This window comes from Muscardinus avellanarius (assembly GCF_963383645.1).
Source record: "Muscardinus avellanarius genome assembly, chromosome: 12".
In the NCBI taxonomy this organism is placed as follows: Eukaryota; Metazoa; Chordata; class Mammalia; order Rodentia; family Gliridae; genus Muscardinus; species Muscardinus avellanarius.
In genome coordinates, this window is record NC_137798.1 from 40,403,389 (window position 1) to 40,422,757 (window position 19,369).

The window sequence follows — 19,369 nt, forward strand, 5'->3', positions numbered from 1 at the left end:
TAGGCACCTTATCGCTATTTGCCTTGCTTCTGTTACTGGGTGAGACATAATTTTATAACTGCCTTCTGACTAGTTCGCTAACCTCCAGTTTTGCTCCCTCTGCCGTAAGTCTCCACAGTATAGGTAAAATGATCACTTCAAAGTGCAAACCAAGCTGGGTGTGGTGGTACACACCTGTAATTCCAGTACTAGTACTTAGCAAGAAACCGTTTCAAAATAAAATAGCTAGGTATGGTGGCTTGTGTCTGTAGTCCCAGTACTTGGGAGGCTAAGACAGAAGGATCACAGGTGTGAGGACACCCTAGCAACTTAGGAAGGGCTCGCAATCTAGAGAAAGCCTGTTTGCATAAAAAAAAAAAATTACGCTGGGGTCCTTAGTACCACAACAATAAATAAACAAATACAACAGAGGCAGAACACCCCTGAATTCAATCCCCAGTATCACACACGCACATATATACACAAAATAAAAGTATTTATTTGAATGAGTTGTCTTTTGGCTGCATTAATACAAAGGGTAGTAACAGAGATTTGAGGTTTAGAAAATGATAATTTCAATGGTTAGAATTAAGGTCCTCATAAGTGTGTGTGTGTGTGTGTGTGTGTGTGTGTGTGTGTGTGTGTGTGTGTGTGTAACTGAGATTGAACCCAGAGGCTTTCTACCTCCAGGCCATACTTCCAGACCTATTTTATACCTTATTTGGAAACAGGGTCTCACTAAGTTGCTGAGAGCCTCACTAAGTAGCTGAGGCTGGCTTCAAACATGTGCGATCCTCCTGTCTCAGCCTCCCAAGTGCTGGGATTACAAGCGTGCACCACCATGCCCAGCTTCCTCATAAGTTTTTAAAAGGAAAAGAAACATTTACTTTAAAAGAACCTTGAAATCAAAGTGGCAAGAAAAAGTTGATGGTTACTTTTGAAAATCTTTTTTATACCTATCTTTAATTATGACTCCTGCTTGCTCATCAATTTCCATTTCCTCTATATCTTCATTCATATTTTTAATTATTCCATTTTCCTTGTTTTCCTCACTTAACAGCTCATATCTTCCACTTTCCAAGGCTGATCTCCATATGTGTCGGTCTGTAACCTGTAACAAAATTCAATAGTAAATTCTATTTTTGAAAAATAGAATATGTTGGTCCTAAGACATATAAAGTTTAATATAAATATAAAATTAATTCAGAGATATTCCAGAGCAGATTATGAATAAAAAAGGGATCTAAAAATAAGGTTAGTAGGTAGCCAAAATGAAATTCAGATCATTCATAGATGAAAGCTTTAATACCTTACTGTCAAAAAATCATAAATGTTAAAATTGGTTGATTGACAGTAGCAAAATAGTGACAGAAGATGGCAAAGGCATGGACAGAGAACATATATTCAATATGAATTACTTACAGATTTTAAAAAAGGTAACATGCCAGGCGTGGTGGCGCACACTTGTAATCCCAGCATTTGGGAGGCTGAAACAGGAGGATTACGGATAGCCTCAGCTACTTAGTGAGGCCCTTTGTAACTCAGTGAGACCCTGTTTCCAAAAACAAAAAGGGCTGGGATGTAGTTCGGAGGTAGAATGCCCTTGGTTCAACCCCAAGTACTGCAAGAGTAAATAAATAAATAAATAAATAAATAAATAAATAAATAAATAAGGTAACAAAGAAACCAACAAACCAGATTTAGCAGAGAAAGCAGGAGCAAGTCAAGAAGAAAATATATTCTTACACATTTCAATATCTAATGAAAATACAACAAAACATATTTCTTAAACTATTAAAAAATCAATAATATTCATTAAGTTCTGTTTAAGAAGGTAGAGTCTATTTAAAAAATTTATGTCCATATAAAAACTTTTTTTTTGGCAGAACTGGGGATGGAACCCAGGGGCATTCTACTTCTGAGTTACACCCCCAGCCTTATTTTTTATTCTTTATTTTGAAACAGGTTTCACTGAAATGCAAAGAGCCTCACTAAAGTAGCTGAGCCTGGCTGCGAACTGTGATCTTTCTGTCTCAGCCTCCAAAATGCTGGGATTACAAGTGTGGGCCACCATGCCTGGCATCATATATAAACATTTTGATGCAGGAGAATAAAGAGTCTTCATAAAAGGTGCAGTCTTCCCTGCTGTTTATTCAAAACATGGGCCTTGCTGGGCGTGGCGGCACACGCTTGGAATCCCAGTGCTTGGAAGGCTGAGACAGGAGGATCACACAGGTTCGAAACCAGTCTCAGCTACTGAGTGAGGCTCTCAGCAACTTAGTGAGACCCTGTTTACAAATAAAATAGAGAATAGGTCTGGGAGTGTAGTCCGGAGGTAGAAAAGCCGTTGGGTTCCACCCCCAATAACACACACACACACACACCAAAAAAACCCCCCATGGGCTTCATATATATAAATAACAATAATCAAAATGTCTGGACCAAGAAGATTAGAAAAACAAAGGATGTGAATGAGGACAAACCTTGATTGCTCCTAATGTTCCTTGATAGATTCTGTCTTCAATATCTAAAAGAAAATCCCTAAGCCTCAATTCAAGTTGCTTTTCTGCAGACATCTGAGATGGATCATATGTATTGGAAGATCTTCCCCGAGTACATGTAGGTTTGTTATCAGTTTGAGGTTTGCCTGAAATAGTAATCAAATACCTTTATTACTATTTTCTTATTAAAAATTTAATTACAGCCCCGTGTGGTAGTGCTTGCCTGTGATCCTAGAATTTGGGAGGCTGAGACAAGAGGATGGCAGGTTAGAGGCTTAGCCTCAGCAACTTACGGAGACCCAGTTTCAAAATAAAAAATAAAAAAGGAGTGGGCGTGTAGTGTGGCAGAAGAATGCCTTGGGTTCAGTCCTTGGTAACAAAAAGTAAAAAAAATTAAAAAATATAATTATTCCATGTGACTGTTAAGACTTTGAGATAATAGATATAAAGGCAAGGCACTTTGTAAATCCTGAAGTGCCAAAATAAATGAATAAATATTTGCAAATCATATCTAGTAAGGGCCTTATATCCAGAATATACAAAGAGCTCTGATACTTCCATAAAAAGCCAAATAACCTAATTAAAAACTAGACAAAGAATCTGAATAGACATTTCATTTTCTTTCTTTCTTTCTTTCTTTCTTTCTTTCTTTCTTTCTTTCTTTCTTTCTTTCTTTTTTTCTTTCTTTTGTGGTGGTACTGGAGATGAAACCCAGGGGCATTCTACCTCTGAGTTATACCTCCAGCCCTATTTTTTATTCTTTATTTTGAAACAGGTTCTCACTAAGTTGTAGAGGGCCTCACTAAGTAGCTGAGGCTGGCTGCAATTCTGCGATCCTTCTGTCTCAGCTTCTCAAGTGCTGGGATTACAAGTGTGTGCCACCATGACCAGCTTGAATAAACATTTCTTTGTTAAGAAAGATATATAAACGGCTAATAAGTACATGACCAAGGAAAGACATGTCAAAACAACAGTGAAGTACCAATTCACACCCCTCAGGATAGCTACAATAAAAAAGCAAGGTAAGTGTCAGCAAGAAAGTAGAGGAATTAAAACCATCACACCATGAGTGAGAAAGAAAAACAGTGCAGCCACTTTATGAAACAATCTAGTAGTTCCTCAAAGGATTAGACAGGGTTATCATATAACCTGATAATTCTACTCCCAGGTATATCCTCAACAAATGAAAACTTATGCCAATGCAAAAATTTGTGTTTTTATATGTGTATATATACATATATATGTATATACACACAATGTATGTATGTATGTATAGTGTGTATAGTGTGTATGTGTGTGTGTGGTACTGGAGATTGAACGCAGGGACATTCTACCTCCAAGCTACACCCAAACCCTATTTATTCCTTATTTTGAAACAGGTCTCATTAAGTTGCGGAGGCATTATCTAAGTAGCTAAGACTGTCTGTGAACCTGTGATTCTCCCGTCTCAGCCTCCCAAGTACTGGGATTACAAGCGTACACCACCACACTTGGTTTGTATATGTCTATTTATAGCAGCGTTTTTCATAAAAGCCAAAAAGCGGAAGCAATCCAAATGTCTATCTACTAACAAAGAGATAAATTAAATGTAATGCACACACACACACTATGGAATATTGTTTTGGCCATAAAAAAGAATGAGGTTCTCATACATGCTATATTCTGAAAAAATCTTGGAAACATTAATGCTAAGTCAAAGACATCAATCACAAAACACCATAGATTATATGATTCCATTCCTAGGAAGTTTTATAGGACAGAAAGATCTGTGCTTGCCTAAGGCTGGGAGGAGGACAGGGCAGAGGGGTACAGGGAGTGGTAGGTAAAGGTAAAGAGTTTCTTTTTGAGGTGATGAAAATGTTCTAAAATTGACTATAGTGATATATATTTATATTTGTGATTATAAAGTATAATTACAACGCACTAATAAAAGTGTGTGTGTTGTGTGTCTCCATTTCATTATTGAGTAACCTCATTCACAATGGTGGTATCTTCAAAGCTGATGGCATTCAGAGCTTACTAACCAAGAAATGAGGCAATCAGGAAGAACACCTATGTTCTCACACTCAGGTGGTTCCCTCGTAATCCAAGTGGACCCAATGGAATTTAGACACCTTGTTTTCTCATGTTTTTTCACAATAGTGTCTCACTATCTTATCTAGGCTGGCCTTCAACTCCTGGGCTCAAGACATCTTCTGTTCTCATTCTCCCAAGTAGCTGGAACTGCATGTGTACGCCACCATGCCTGGCTCAAGAACCTTATTTCTATAGGAAAATATACCCCCAAACTCTTAACTTGTAAACTGAGAACATAGTCAAAATGAAAAGATAAGGTGTTTTTAAGAACATATTTCTAATACCATGAAAAACATTTAATCTGGCATGACCAGATTATGGGGAGATGTTGGGGGTGGAATGAAGAAAATGGTTTTCATAATTTACCTGAAAAATGAAATTTCTCTTCAGAAAAACGAGCTAGCTGTGCACATATTCTGCTTTTCTCTTGCAACAAAGTTTCTTTTAAGGCACTTTCTCTATGTCCTCTAGAATTAAGAGCTTCAATCAGCTGGTCTAGCTGTTCACAGGAACTGTAAAAGCACCACCGATTTGGCTTATGCACTGGTTTTGGCAGCTGTGCAGAATCACCACATGGACCTTGCTCAATGTTGGAGGTAGATTCAGATGTCAAAAACTCTCCAGTTTTAGCAGATACCTGAAGATCTTGAGACTGTACAGTATTCTGAAATGATGAAGGTCTAGGCAATAGCATGTCTTCAGTCAGACCAGAATAATCTTCTTCAATAAACAATCCAGGAATAGAAGGGAAAATCCAGTATCGTCTGTACATGCGGTCACGACCCAAGGGAAAGATATTGGTACATGCTATGGCGCTCTGGATTTTTTCTAGGAGTTCTTTCTCTTTTCGTTGGTGTTCCTGTTTTAAAGCTTTTTCCTCATCAGCAGTAAGAGGCTCTTGCATTACACAGTTTATCTCTTCTGGCCTTGTATATTCTTTAAATTCAGTTTGTCCTCTTTTTCCTGTAGTTGAAAAAAAAAACACTTATCTTTATCATCATATTTTAAACTTTTACTACAAAAATAGGATACAAAGCTACCCAAGTTATTTGTGTTAAAGACTGACTTGTGGGGTGTATTCATTTCGAGTCACCCCTCCATGCCAGTCTGGTATGGAGCTGTATTTCTATTTTCTGTATTTCTATCTTTTTAATAAACTTCTTTAAATCTTAAAAAAAAAAAAAGACTGACTTGTGTTCCCCACACTCAGAATTCATGCTGAAGTCCTAACCCCAAATGTGAATGTGGAGTTAGTGGCTTTAAGCAGGTGATTAAACTTAAACAAGGTCATAAGGGTGGGACCCTAAGCCAACAGGATCGGTGTCCTTAACAAGAAGACAGCTGAGCTCTGTTCTCTCGCATACACAGAGAAAAGGCCCTATGAGGACACAGTGACAAGGCCCGCTGTGCAAGTCAAGAAGAGGCCTGCCAAGATACCAACACTGCTGGCATCCCGATCTTGGACTTTAAGCTTCAGAGTTAAGAAAACAAATTTCTGTTGTTTACGCTACCCCAGTCTGTGGTATTTCACTCTGGCAGCCCAAGCAAACTAATACACTATTTGTTATATGTTAATATGAAATTGGGTAAACAAATAAAATGAAACAGACAAAATCTTCAATTTCCATACTGAAGAGTGCAATAGATAGAGTCTATTGGTCATCCTCCGACAGCATCAAGTCCTTGTAAGGACAGTTCAGCAAACCACTTCTAGAGAGGGCCAGCTAGCAAGAATCTTACGTTACAGCTACTCAGCTCTACCACTGTGGCACAAAAGCATTGGCTGACAATATGGAAACGAATGAGCATTACTGTGTTCAATAAATGTTTAGGAGCCAAGGGTGGTGGTGCACGCTTGTAATACAGGAGGATTGTAAGTTCATGGCCAGCCGCAGCAACTTAGTGAGGTCCTCCGTAACTCAATAAGACCGTTTCAAAATAAAATATAAAATGGGACCGAGGGAGTGTAGCTTGAAGGCAGAATGCCCCTGGGTTCCATCCCCAGTAGCACACATACAAAATAAGTTATGAACAGTGAACCTTAATTTTATATTATGTTCACTTATCACTAAGTACTTACTCTTTTGGTTTTTTTTTCAACTATTTAAAAACTTTTAGCTTATAAACTAGACAAAGACATGGGGCAGGTCAGATTTGGCTCATAAACTATCACCTTTCTAATCATGACTTCTCTCTCTCTCTTTTCAGTACTGAGGACTAAACCCAGAGGCACTCTTCCACTGAGATATAATCCTAGCCCTTTCCCTTTTTTATTTTGAGACTCTTGCTAAGTTGCAGAGGCTGACCTCAAACTTGTGATCCTCCTGCCTCAGCCTCCCAAGTAGCTGGGATTACAGATGTGTAACACTGTGCACAGCCAAACATCACTTTAAGGTAACAGAATCACTAATATTTAGCTGGACACTGCAATCCAATAGAAGGGTATCATTTCCTACCACAGGCCTGGCTACATAAAGAACTGGTCAAAGTGATGGGAGCAGAAACATGTGTAACCCGAGTTGTGCTTCCCTTTTTTCCTTCCCCTTCTTAACTAGCTAGCATGGAAACAGGAATGAATCATTTGCGAACGTGAGGCTGGCAGCAAAACCCACACTAAGGGAGTACTAGTAAGATCAAAAGACCTGGACCCCTAATTATCTACATGAACTTTTACAATAAATAAACTCTGCTCTTTCAGTCACAAACTGACTTAAGAGCTGTGGAGTGTTGCTTCTATTTCTTTTGCTCGAAAAAGATTGAAGACTGGAATTATCTCCTTTAAAATCTGGCAGAATTCACCTCTATCACTATTTAGAACTGACGTTTCTCTTTCTGTCTTTTTAGTACTAGAGACTGCACCCAGAGGTATTCTATACTTCCAAGCTACACCCTAGCCCTATTTTTATTCTTTATTTCGAAACAGGGTCTCAATAAGTTGCAGAGGGCCTCATTAAGTAGATGAGCTGTCTGCCAATTGCTATTCTCCTGTCTCAGTCTCCCAAGTACTGGGATTATAAGTGTGTGCCTCCACACCCGGCTCTGCCCTCCCCCTGAGGAAAACAAGGAGCATTCTACCTCTGAGCTACATCCCCAGCGCTATTTTTTATTCTTTTATTTTGAAACAGGGTCTCGCAGAGTGACAAGAGGCCTCACTAAGTAGCTGAGGCTGCCTGTGAACCGTGATTCTCCTGTCTCGGCCTCCCAAATTCTGGGATTACAAGTGTACGTCACCATGCCTGGATCGCCCCTTTCTATTTATTTTATTTTTGTGGTACTATGGATGGAACTGAGGGGCCTTCTACTTCCAGGCTACACTCCCAGACCTATTTTATATTTTATTTGAAAACAAGGTCTTCCTAAGTTGCTGAGAGCCTAAGTAGCTGAGGCTGGCTTCGAATCTGTATGATTCTCCTATCTAAGCCTCCCAAGTACTGGGTTTACAGATATGTACCTCTGTGCCCAGTAGCATTAATGTTTTCTCTATGGGAGAGTTTTAGTACTGACTCAAGTTTGTTCATAGTTTAGGACCATTCACATTTTAAAATTTCTTCACAAGTTGGGCACGATGGTGAGTAGGTGGGATAGGCAAGTACTCTTATCACTGAACTATATCAGACCTCCTTACCTGTAAAATTTAACTCTATAGTTACGTTGCTCTGCTTTCCAGTCCTAATTTCATTTATTATAATCCTTTTCTTTTCTTTTTTTTTCAGTACAGTGTTGGGATCCAACCCAGGTCTCCTGCCTGATAGGCAAGTACTCTATCACTAAGGTACACCCACGGCCTCTCTTGTTTCTGTACTGGAGATTGAACCCAGGGGCATGTTACTTCAGAACCACACCTCCAGACCTATTTTATTTTAAAACAGAGCCTCGCTAAGTTGCCGAGGCTGGCCTTGAAGCTGTGATCCTCCTGTTTCAGACTCCCACCTGCCTCAGCACCCTGGGTACTGGTACCAATCGTGGCATTGTGCCCTGACGTGGTGTGTGTGTGTGTGTGTGTGTGTGTGTGTGTGTGTGTGTGTGTGTGTGTTTTACTGGGATTGAACCCAGGGGCTTCTACCTCCAACTATACCCTCGCCAATTTTTATGTTTTTGTTTTGAAACAGGGTCTTTCTATATTAGTGAGATTCTCACTAGGCTGCTGAAGCTGATCTCAAACCTGTGATCCTCTGTCTTAGCCTCCCAAGTATGGGGATTATAGGCATGTGCCACCATACCTGCCTTTCTGTTCTTTTTGAAAATCAATTTCAACAAAAGTTTGTTGTGTGTGTCTTTCTCTTTTAAAGAACAATTTTTTAGTTTTGTTGTTCTTTCTACTGTATTTTTATTTTCTATTAGTTTTATCTATTATTTCCTTTTAATTGGGAGGCCATCCTATTTTTCCCTCTCTTACTTTTTTTTCTTTTTGGGGTATTAGGGCTGAACCTAGGGGCATTTTACCTCTGAGTTACACTCCTAATGCCATTTTATTTTATTTTGAAATAGGGTCTCACTAAGTTGCCAAGGCTGTCCTTAAGCCTGTGATCTTCCTGTCTCATCTCCCAAATACTGGGATTATAGGTATGCACCACTGAACCTGGCTCTCTGGCTTCTTGAATATCTAGCTCAGTGTGTTTCTTCTTTCTCAATGTGTACTAAAAGCTATAAATTTCCCTCTAAATACAGACGGGACCCAACAAATGTTAATACTCAGTATTGATTAATTTAAAATATTTTCTAGTTTCCATTATGGTTTTGTTTTTGCCTTGTTACTCAGAAGTAAGTGTATTTGAAAACACTAACCACATAAAAGTTTTTTGGATTTTGAAATCAATTGCAGGGAAGGGGAACGGGGTAAAGGCTAATTGGGTGATGTGTGCACGTATGCCTCCACCATCCTGTACCTCATTAAGAGGTGTGACTACAATGAACCAATTAAAAAAAATCAGCTGCATTGTAATCAGAGAATATACCCTCTCCATGACCAAGAGTAATCACTTAGAAAATATGATTAAAAAACCAGAGATCCCATCTAAATGACAAATACAGAATTAACTTAAGGATCTTTTTTTGATGGTTATTAAAATGGAGATGGCTAAGAATCCCAAGACATAATTTGTGTCAACAGCTCAAGTGTATTCTCTGTTATTGGACATTTATAAAAATTTCAAAGCAGTATAAATATCCATTCTCATTAATGTAATGCCGAAAAGTATTACTGATTTTTCTTTCTGGTGGTACTGGGGGAGGAACCCAGGCCTTCTACCTCTGGTCTATACCCCCAAACCTATTTTTATATTTTATTTGGAAACAGGATCTCACTAAGTTGCTGAAAGCCTCACTGAGTGACTGAGGCTGGCTTTGAACCTGTGATCCTTCTGTTTCAGCCTCCCAAGTACTGGGATTACAAATGTGCGCCACCAATCCCGGCTCCATTATTGATCTTTTTATCTATACCATATAAGAGGCACTCAATGCATGTTGAACAAATACATTAGAAAATTTTCTTTTTTTTTTTTCTTGCGATACTGGGAATGGAACCCAGGGACATTCTACCTCTGAGCTACACCCTCAGGCCTATTTTTTTTTTAATTCTTTATTTTGAAACAGGATCTCACAGAGTTGCAGAGGGCCTCACTAAGTATCTGAGGCTGGCTGTGAACTGCGATCCTTCTGTCTCAGCCTCCCAAATGCTGGAATTATAAGCATGTACCACCACATCCGGCTTTGGAATAAAAATTTTGAGTTGACTTTATATAAAGCAATAAATGCAAAAACACAGTAAAACTTGCCAACTAAAGGCTGCAGGTACCAGAAATTGATCTATTACAGATAGGTATAACAAAATAGTCACCACTTTTACAACTCATAAGCTACAAGGTGGGCATTTAGAAAACATATGTATAAGCCGGACATGGTGGCACATACTTGTCAGCCCAGTACTTGGGAGGATCACAGATTTGAAGCCAGCCTCAGCTCCTTAGTGAGGACCTCCGCAACCTAGTGAGACCCTGCTTCAAAATAAAGAATAAAAAATAGGGCTGGGGTTGTATATAACTCGGAGGAAGAATGCCCCTGGGTAAATCCCCAGTGCTGCAAAAAACAAACAAACCAAACAAAATTTACACATCTTGGAATTACAAGTGAAAATAATCTAGCATGTATTTCAGAATAGAATGAAATAACAAAGAATCTTTTGAATTAAAATAAACAAATAAAGGCCGGGATTGGTGGCACACACTTGTAATCCCAGCATTTGGGAGGCTGAGACCAGAGGATCGCAGTTCGCGGACAGCCTCAGCTACTTAGTGAGGCCCTCTGCAACTCAGTGAGACCCTGTTTCAAAATAAATAATAAAGATAAGGCTGGGAGTGTAGCTTGAAGGTAGAATGCCCCTGGGTTCCATCCCCAGACCCACAAACAAACAACAACAACAAAAAAACAAATAAGCACACCCTTAAGAAATCTCATTACCCCTTCTGCTTCTTTTATGTGGTCCCGTGTCCTCTTCATCTTCAGTGACCGTATCTTGATCGAGTTCCTTTTGCTCTATTTCTTTGCTCTCAGTGCTAGTATCAAAATCTTCCCTTTCTTCCTCCCTTTAGGATAAAAACAAAGATTATATTTATTCATGAACATATTTAAATCTATTCATAAAGTATTATTGCCTGCCTACAAAGTAGTGAACAATATACTTATGTTCACTTAAGTAGGAGCTTATGGTCATGCAGAGAAAATAGAATTACATAAAGCATTGCAAGATTAAAATATGTACTAAGTACTTAAAGAGAAGCTCAAAACCAGGCATGGTGAAGCATGCTTGTAATCCCAGTACTTGGGAGGCTAAGACAAGAGGACCGCAAATTTGTGGCCAGCCTCAGCTACTTAGTGAGGCTCTCTGCAACTTAGTGAGACCCTGTTTCAAAAATAAAGAATAAAAAATAGGGCTGGGGATATAGCTCAGAGGTCAAATGCCTCTGGATTCTATCCCCAGTACGAGAGAGAGAGAGAGAGGGGGGGGGGAGAGGGATGGATGAATGGAGGGGGAGGGATGGAGGGAGGGGGAGGGGGAGGGGGAGGGGGAGAGGAGAGAAGTTTGAGGTACTAGCAAACATTTCAAGGAGAACCAAATCTAGCGTCCAGGACCAAGACAGGCATCTTGAAGAAGTGACATCTCAACTGCAGGCCCAGGGAGTTGGGGCAGTAGTGAGCAGCAGCGGGAGGAGAGCTGCAGGTCCTGTTAAGAAATAACACATGCACAGGCACGGATGTGGCTGAAGAGCAAAGGAAGAAATCTATAATTTTGAGGAAAGTGTAAATGAGAAAGTAGTAATCCCAAATATAAATGAGAAAAAAGCAGGGTCAGATCATGCTTAGCCTTTAAAGGCATTATTATCCAAAAAGCAATAGGAAAAAAAGCCTAGCCTTTAGAAAAGGGAAGTGACAAAATTAGAAAACATTTCATCTGCTATGTGGAAAGTTATCTGGGTCAGAGAGCAGATGAGGGAATACCATCACAGAGGACCTGAAACAGCAGGATGCTGGCTAGGAGGCGGTGATGACTCAATGTAGAAAGGAGGTAAGTAGAAAATACTGGAGAAACAGTCAAATTCTGATAGAATATGTAGGCAAAATAAACTAAGTAAATATTTAATCAATTATGTTGTTTGAATTAAAACTAAAATTACATGAACTTTGAAATAGCTCTACCATTTATGTTCTACATCCAAAGTGGAGTTTTGCAAGTTCACATGTACTCTGGAGAAAAAGAGAATGCACTTAAGTGAGGCTGCATGAGAATAAACAATAAGGAGAGATGTTGGGCACAATGGCACACAGCCATAACACAGCCACTTATGAGGTTAAGGCAGGAGGATCACAAATTTGAGGCTACTTTGTGCATTGTGCAGCAAGACATTTATTTATTTATTTATTTATTTATTTATTTATTTATTTATTTATTTATTTATTTATTTTTGCAGTATTGGGGATGGAACCCAGGGGCATTCTACCTCCAAGCTACACCCCTCACCCTATTTTTTATTCTTTAGTTTGAAACAGTGTTTCACTGAGTTGCAGAGGGCCTCACTAAATAGCTAAAGCTGGCCACAAACCTGTGATTCTCCCATCTCAGCCTCCCAAGTACTGGGATTACAAGTGTGCACCACCATGCTTGGTTTAGCAACACTTTTTCAATTAAAAAAAAAAAAGAGCCAGGTGTGGTGGCGCACACTTGTAATCTCAGTAATTGGGAGGCTAAGACAGGAGGATCGCAGGAGGATACTAGGCAAGTGGTAGATGCTTGCCTAGTATGCATGATGCCTGGGGTTCAATCCCCAGTACCACTAACTAAATAAATAAATATTTTTAAAATATTCTTTAAAGAGAATCTATATCATGCTTAATTTTATTTTTTACACTTTTACTGGTAGATGCAATTACACTTCATAATAAGATTCAAGTTGATACACATAACAAAAAACAAAATTATGTCATTTGTAGGAAAATAGATAGAACTAGAGATTATGCTAAGATTAAGCCAGTCTCAGAAAGTGAAGGATCATGTTTTCTCTCACATGTAGAAGCTAGAGAAAAATAGAAAACAAAAGGGAATTCAGTTAAATGAGGAGAGAGACCAGTAGGGTAGTGGGAGAGAATCTTGAAGAGAAAAACAAGGCTTGAGAAACAGAAGAGTTCAAATAATGCTACGTTCGTTCACATATGAAGGTATCACTACCAATCTCATTAACATATACAGGAAATGGGGAGTAAAGAATAAGGTCAGATGTGGAGGGAAACACATCAAGTGATATGTGCTTATGAAGCTGAGTAACATTCTATTGTGTAGCTAGGAGCAGCAGTGCAGGCCTGTAATCCTAGTACTTGGGAGGCTGAGGCAGGAGGATACAGGTTTATAGCCAGTCTCAACAACTTAGTGAAACTCTTTCAAAATAAAAAGGGTTTGGGGTGTGGTTAAGAAACAGAACACCAGTGCCAAAAAAATCTATTATGTGTATATTCTACATTTTCTCTTTTTAAAAATTGAGAGCCCAGCGCAGTGGTATATACCTGTAATCCCAGTGACTTCAGAGGCTGAAGCAGTTATAGTTAGAGGCAGCCATGACAACTTAAGAGACCCTGTCTCAAAATAAAAAAGACTGCTCAGTGGTAGAGAGCCCTCGGGTTTCAATCTCCAGCAGGAGGGAAATTCAGAGAGGGACACAGCTCAGTGGTAGAGCACATGCTGGCATGTAGGAGGGCTCGGGTTTAATCCCCAGCACCAAAAATGAAAAACAAACTGACAAGTAATTTATTCACCGTAAAAAACACCATTCGTTTATTCATTTTTTTTATGGTAATGGGGATTGAACCCAGGGGGGCATTCTACCTCCAAGCTACACCCCCAGCCTGATTTTATTTCTATTTGGAAACAGGGTCTTGCTACGTTGATGGGAGTCTCACTACTTGCTGAAGCTTTCCTTTGAACCTGCAATCCTCCTGTCTCAGCCTCCCAGGTACTGGGATTACAGGTGTGCACCACCACACCTGGCTCACCATTTATTTTAAAGTGTACAACTTAGCGGGGGGGGGGGAGGTGGCACACACTTGTAATCTCAGTATTTAGAAGGCTGAGACAGGATTGGGGTTCAGACAGCCTCAGCTACTTAGTGAGCCCCTTTGCAACTGAGTGAGATCCTGTTTCAAAATAAAGAATAAAAAACAGAGCTGGGGGTATAACTAAAAGGTAGAATGCCCCTGGGCTCCATATCCAGGACCACAAATACATACATACATACACACACACACATAAATACATACATACATACAACTTAGTGGTTTTTAGTATATATACAAGGTTGCACAATCATTACTATTTAATTCCAGAACATTCCTCGTTCCTATGAAATAACCGATATCCATTCATAGTTACTTCTTCCTTTTCTTTCTTTTTTTTTTGGGAGTGAGGGTTAAACCTAGGGGTATATCTGTGAGCTATGCCCTCAGCCCTTTTTATTATTAGTTAGAAAACAAGATCTCACTAAATTACCACATGCTGGCCTTGAACTTGTGATTCTCCTGTCTCAACCTCCCAGTTACTGGGATTATAAGCATGTAGCGCCTGGCCAGGCTCATTAATATTAGTTCTAATTTTCTTTTTCCTATTGCCCCTGGCAACCACTCATTTACTTTCTGTCTCTATCTGCACCATATATCAGAAGTCCGTGTGTGTGTGTGTGTGTGTGCGCGCGCGCAATACTGGGGACTGAACGCAAAGGTGGGCATTATACTTCAGAGCTATAGCCCTAGCCTTATTTTTTATTTTGAAACAGGGTATTACATTAGGTTGCTGAGAGTCTCACTAAATTGCTGAGGCTGGTTTCAAACCTGTGATCCTCCTGCCTCAGCCTCTAAAATACTGGATTACTACCACATTCAGCAAAATTGTGTTGTCTTTTTTATTATTCAGTTGTAAGAACTCCTTATATATTCTGGATACAATTTTCTTAGATAGAATTTGAAAATATTTTTTCCCATTCACTAGGCTATCCTATAACTTTCTCAACAGTGTCTTTTTTTTTTTTTTTTTTTTTTGTGGGTCTGGGGATGAAACCCAGGGGCATTCGACCTCTGAGCTACACCTCCTGCTCTACTTTTTATTTTGAAACAGGGTCTAACTAAGTCGCAGAAAGCCTCACTAAATAGCTGATGCTGTCCGCGAACTGCGATCCTCCAGTCTCAGCCTCCCGAATACTGGGATAACAAGCATGCACTACTAACCTGGCTCAATAGTGTCTTTTGAGGCAAGAAATTAATTAATTTTTGTGTGTGTGTGTGTGGTACTGGGATTCCTGGAAACCCTTCTACATCCGGGCTACTCTCCCAGAACTATTTTATACTTTTTTAAAATTTGGAAACAGGATCTCTTAAGCCAGCATGGCGGCTGGCTTCGAACCTACGCGATCCTCCTGTCTCCGCCTCCCAAGTGTGCGCTACCATGCCTGGCAAAATTTTTAATTTTGATGAGAAATAATTCTCTTTTTTATTTGATTGCTGGTACTGTTGTGCCATTTATATTAGTCTTTTCTTTTCTTTTGGTGGTGGTGGTACTGAGATTTAATCCAGGGACTCATGCATGCCAGATAAGCATCTCTACTACTACACTATATCCCCAGTCCTTTTTTATTTTATTTTTGATACTGCTTCTTGCTAAATTCAGCTTAGACTTGAACTTGTGGTCCTCCTAACTAGCTGTAATTACAGGTATACAATACCATCTACTAAATTTCTTAAGTATCCAAATTCAATTTCTTAACTTATTTGTTGCTGGCTATACAATATAGCCAATACAAGTCTGGGACCTATAATCTTAAGATTTAACAGTTATTGATTTTTTTTTGTGGTACTGAGGATGAAACTCAGAGGCATTTTATCAGCCCCCTAATTTTTATTCTCATGTTTGGTAAAATGAATAAGTGATCAGTATGTAACTCAAACCATACCCTATAGATATATCTGCAGTTGAATTTCTCTGCTCATCTTCCTTCAGCTTTTCTTGCTTTTCTTTCATTTTTTGTTCTTGCTCCTTAAGTTTTTCTTCCTTCCTTTTACGAATTCTGAAAATTCAAATTAAAATATATTTTAGTGATGCAAAGGCACTATAAACATCTTTCCATTAATTATCAAATTACAAAAAGGGCCCAAATGTTATTAACAAAACTAAAATATAGTAATCCATTCATTTATAATGTCTCTGTAAAGCCAAATGTCAGTGTAAGCCAACATTTTTTTTTTTTTTTGGCGGTACTGAGGATGGAACCCAGGGATATTCTACCTCTAAGCTACACCCTAGCCCTATTTTTTATTATTATTATTATTATTATTATTATTATTATTATTTTGGTGGTACTGGGGGTGGAACCCAGGGGGGCTTTCTACCTCCAGGCTATCCTCCCAGACCTAGTTTAAATTTTTATTTGGAAACAGGGTCTCATTAAGTAGCTAAGGCTGGCTTCAAACCTGTGCGATCCTCTTGTCTCAGGCTCTCAAACACGGGGATTTCAAGTGTGTGCCACCACGCCCAGCTTATTCTTTATTTTGAAACAGGGTCTAAGTTGTGGAGGGCCTCACTAAGTAGCTGAGGCTGGCTTCAAACCTGTGTGATCCTCCTATCTCAGCCTCCCAAGTACTGGGATTATAAGCATGCATCACCACACCCGGGTCAACATCATATTTTCTTTTTTTCTTTCTTTCTCTTTCTCTCCCTCCCTCCTTTCCTCTCTTTCTTTTCTTTCTTTCTTCTTTCTTTTTGTGGTACTGCAGATAGAACCCAGGGGCATTCTAACTTCGGGCTATACCCTCGTCCCTATTTTTGGTCTTTATTTTGAAACAGGGTCACAGAGTTGCAAAGGGCCTCACTAAGTAGCTGAGGCTGTCCACGAACCCAGATCCTCCCGTCTTAGCCTCCCAAATGCTGGGATTACAAATGTGCATCACCACACCCAGCTTTCAACATCATATTTAACACAATGTGAAATATGGTTTTTAGATGCAAAGAAATAAATAGGTTTCATTAGCATGACTGACTAATTATTGAAATAAATAAGGTTTCATTAGCATGACTGACTAATTATCTCTTACCTAGCAGCTGCTTCTTCTCTCTCTTTTCTATGTTGTTCTGCTTTCAACTCCCGGAATTCCTGCTTTGCCTGTCGCAATATGTCAACATAATCTTCGATAAAATCCCTAGTAGAAACTAGGGTCAGTAGCTTCCCACAAAGGGCATGAAGTATCTTCATTTTTTCTCCTGTCAAAAATTGGTAAACATACAGGATGTATGTACATTAACAAACATATCAAAGTCAATCACTAAACCAAACATGAGAAGGAGGGAGAGGGGAGAGAATAGTGTGAGAATTGGTAAGGGCTAATTAGGTGATGTGTGCATGTATGCCTCTACCATCTTGTATTCCATTAAGATGTATGACTACAATGCACCAATAAAAAAAATTGGTAAACAACTTCTGTATTATCAATGAAAAATAAAGAAATTGTGTTTAAAAATTTTAACTTTGTGGCCAGGTGAACTACTTACTAAGGCTCTCTGCAACTTAGTGAAACTCTTGTTTCAAAAGAGAGAATAAAACATACGGCTGGGGGTGTAGCTTGGAGGTAGGCCAGTACCCCCCCAAAAAGTTGTAGAAATTCATGGATAAACATGCCAATGCATCTTTTCAAAGCAATTTTGATTTCAATTTAGCAGCTAAATGATACAAGAAGCATTTCAAATACTAATGTCTACCCTGTATAGTAATTAAATGGACAGAAACATTTTTCAAATTTTCAAGTTCTAATTCTATTCTATTCTTTTTTTCTTGGGTGATACTAGAGATGGAACCCTTCTACCTCTGGGCTACACTCCCAGACCTATTTTATATTTTATTTGGAAACAGGGTCTCTTAAGGCAGCGAGGCTGGCTTCGAACCTGCACAATCCTCCTTGTCTCCGCCTCCCAACCGTGGGGATTACAAGCATGCACTACCACACCCAGCTCAAGTTTTAATTTTTAGGCTAATAAAGTTCAAATAAAGTTGAAATATATTTGGGTGCAGTGGTGCATACCTGTAATCTCAGTACTTGGGAGCCAAGATAGGAGGATTGTGGGTTTGAGGACAGCCTCAGCAACCTAGTAAGACTCTGAGCAACCTAGCAAGACCCTGTTTCAAACAAATAGCTAATTTAGCACTTATAGTTTAAACTTCTGATATAATAATGAATAAAAGAAGAATTTTTCTAGCTAATTTTCACTTAGCATTCTAAAAGTAGTAGATGTACTATATTAACCCCAATTTAAAATATGAAACTAAGGGGGCATTCTACCTTTAAGTTACCCTCCCACCATGGCCCTATTCTATTTTTAATTTGAAACAGGTCTAATTTGCTGAGGCTAGTCTTAAATCTGTAATCCTAATGTCTTAGCCTCCCAAATACTGGGATTATAGGTGTGTGCCACTGTGCCCAGCTTAAAAAAAAATTAGAAAATACAAATAAAAAAGAAAATCAAATAGTTAAAGTTAATATGAATATTAAATTTTTCAACTTAGATCACTATTTGTGTTCTAATATTTTTCCTTTCCTGGTTGTGTGTGTGTGTGTGTGTGTGTGTGTGTGTGTGTGTGTGGTGTATGGTGTGTGTGTGTTTCAGTACTAGTGATTGAACCCAGATGCATTCTACTTCCAAACTATAACCCTAGCCCAATCTTTTTCTTATTTGGAGACAGGGTCTCACAAGGTTGTTCAGAGCCTTGCAAAGTTGCCACGGCTGGCTTTGGACTTTTGATCCTCCTGTCTCAACCTCCCAAGCGTTGAAATTACAAATGTGTGCCACCACACCTGGCTTAACAATTTTTTCTTAAAAGACTGCCTTTTCTCTTTCTTTAAAACTGATTTAGCCAGGCATGGTGGTGCACGCTTGTAATCTCCACGCTTGGGAGGCTGAGACAGGAGGATCGCACAGGTTTGAAGCCAGCCTCAGCTACTTAGTGAGGCTCTCAGCAACTTAGTGAGACCCTGTTTCCAAATAAAATATAAAATAGGTCTGGGAGTATAGCCTGCGGTAGAAGGCCTCTGGGTTCCATCCTTAGTACCACACACACGAAAACAAAACAAAAAAACTGATTTATCAGCCAGGCGTGGTGGCGCACGCTTGCAATCCCTGCGCTTGGGAGGTGGAGACAGAAGAATCGTGCTGGCTTAAGAGATCCTGTTTCCAAATAAAAATATAAAAAATAGGTCTGGGAGTGTAGCCCAGAGGTAGAAGGGCTTCCAGGAAC

The 19,369-nt window shown here is 39.2% G+C and overlaps 1 protein-coding gene across 2 annotated transcripts in view; it reads right to left on the reverse strand.

Moving 5' to 3' along the window:
* Positions 1–19,369, reverse strand: part of BAZ1A (bromodomain adjacent to zinc finger domain 1A) — a gene marked incomplete at both ends in the record, with an annotated part of 82,868 nt that overhangs the window by 19,885 nt on the left and 43,614 nt on the right. For both annotated transcript variants that reach the window (XM_080706705.1, XM_080706704.1), the window contains 6 exons: positions 936–1,090; positions 2,463–2,626; positions 4,923–5,519; positions 11,013–11,137; positions 16,040–16,153; positions 17,178–17,343. In XM_080706705.1, the coding sequence (XP_080562831.1) occupies positions 936–1,090; positions 2,463–2,626; positions 4,923–5,519; positions 11,013–11,137; positions 16,040–16,153; positions 17,178–17,343 (1,321 nt within the window). The remainder of the gene's footprint in view (positions 1–935; positions 1,091–2,462; positions 2,627–4,922; positions 5,520–11,012; positions 11,138–16,039; positions 16,154–17,177; positions 17,344–19,369) is intronic.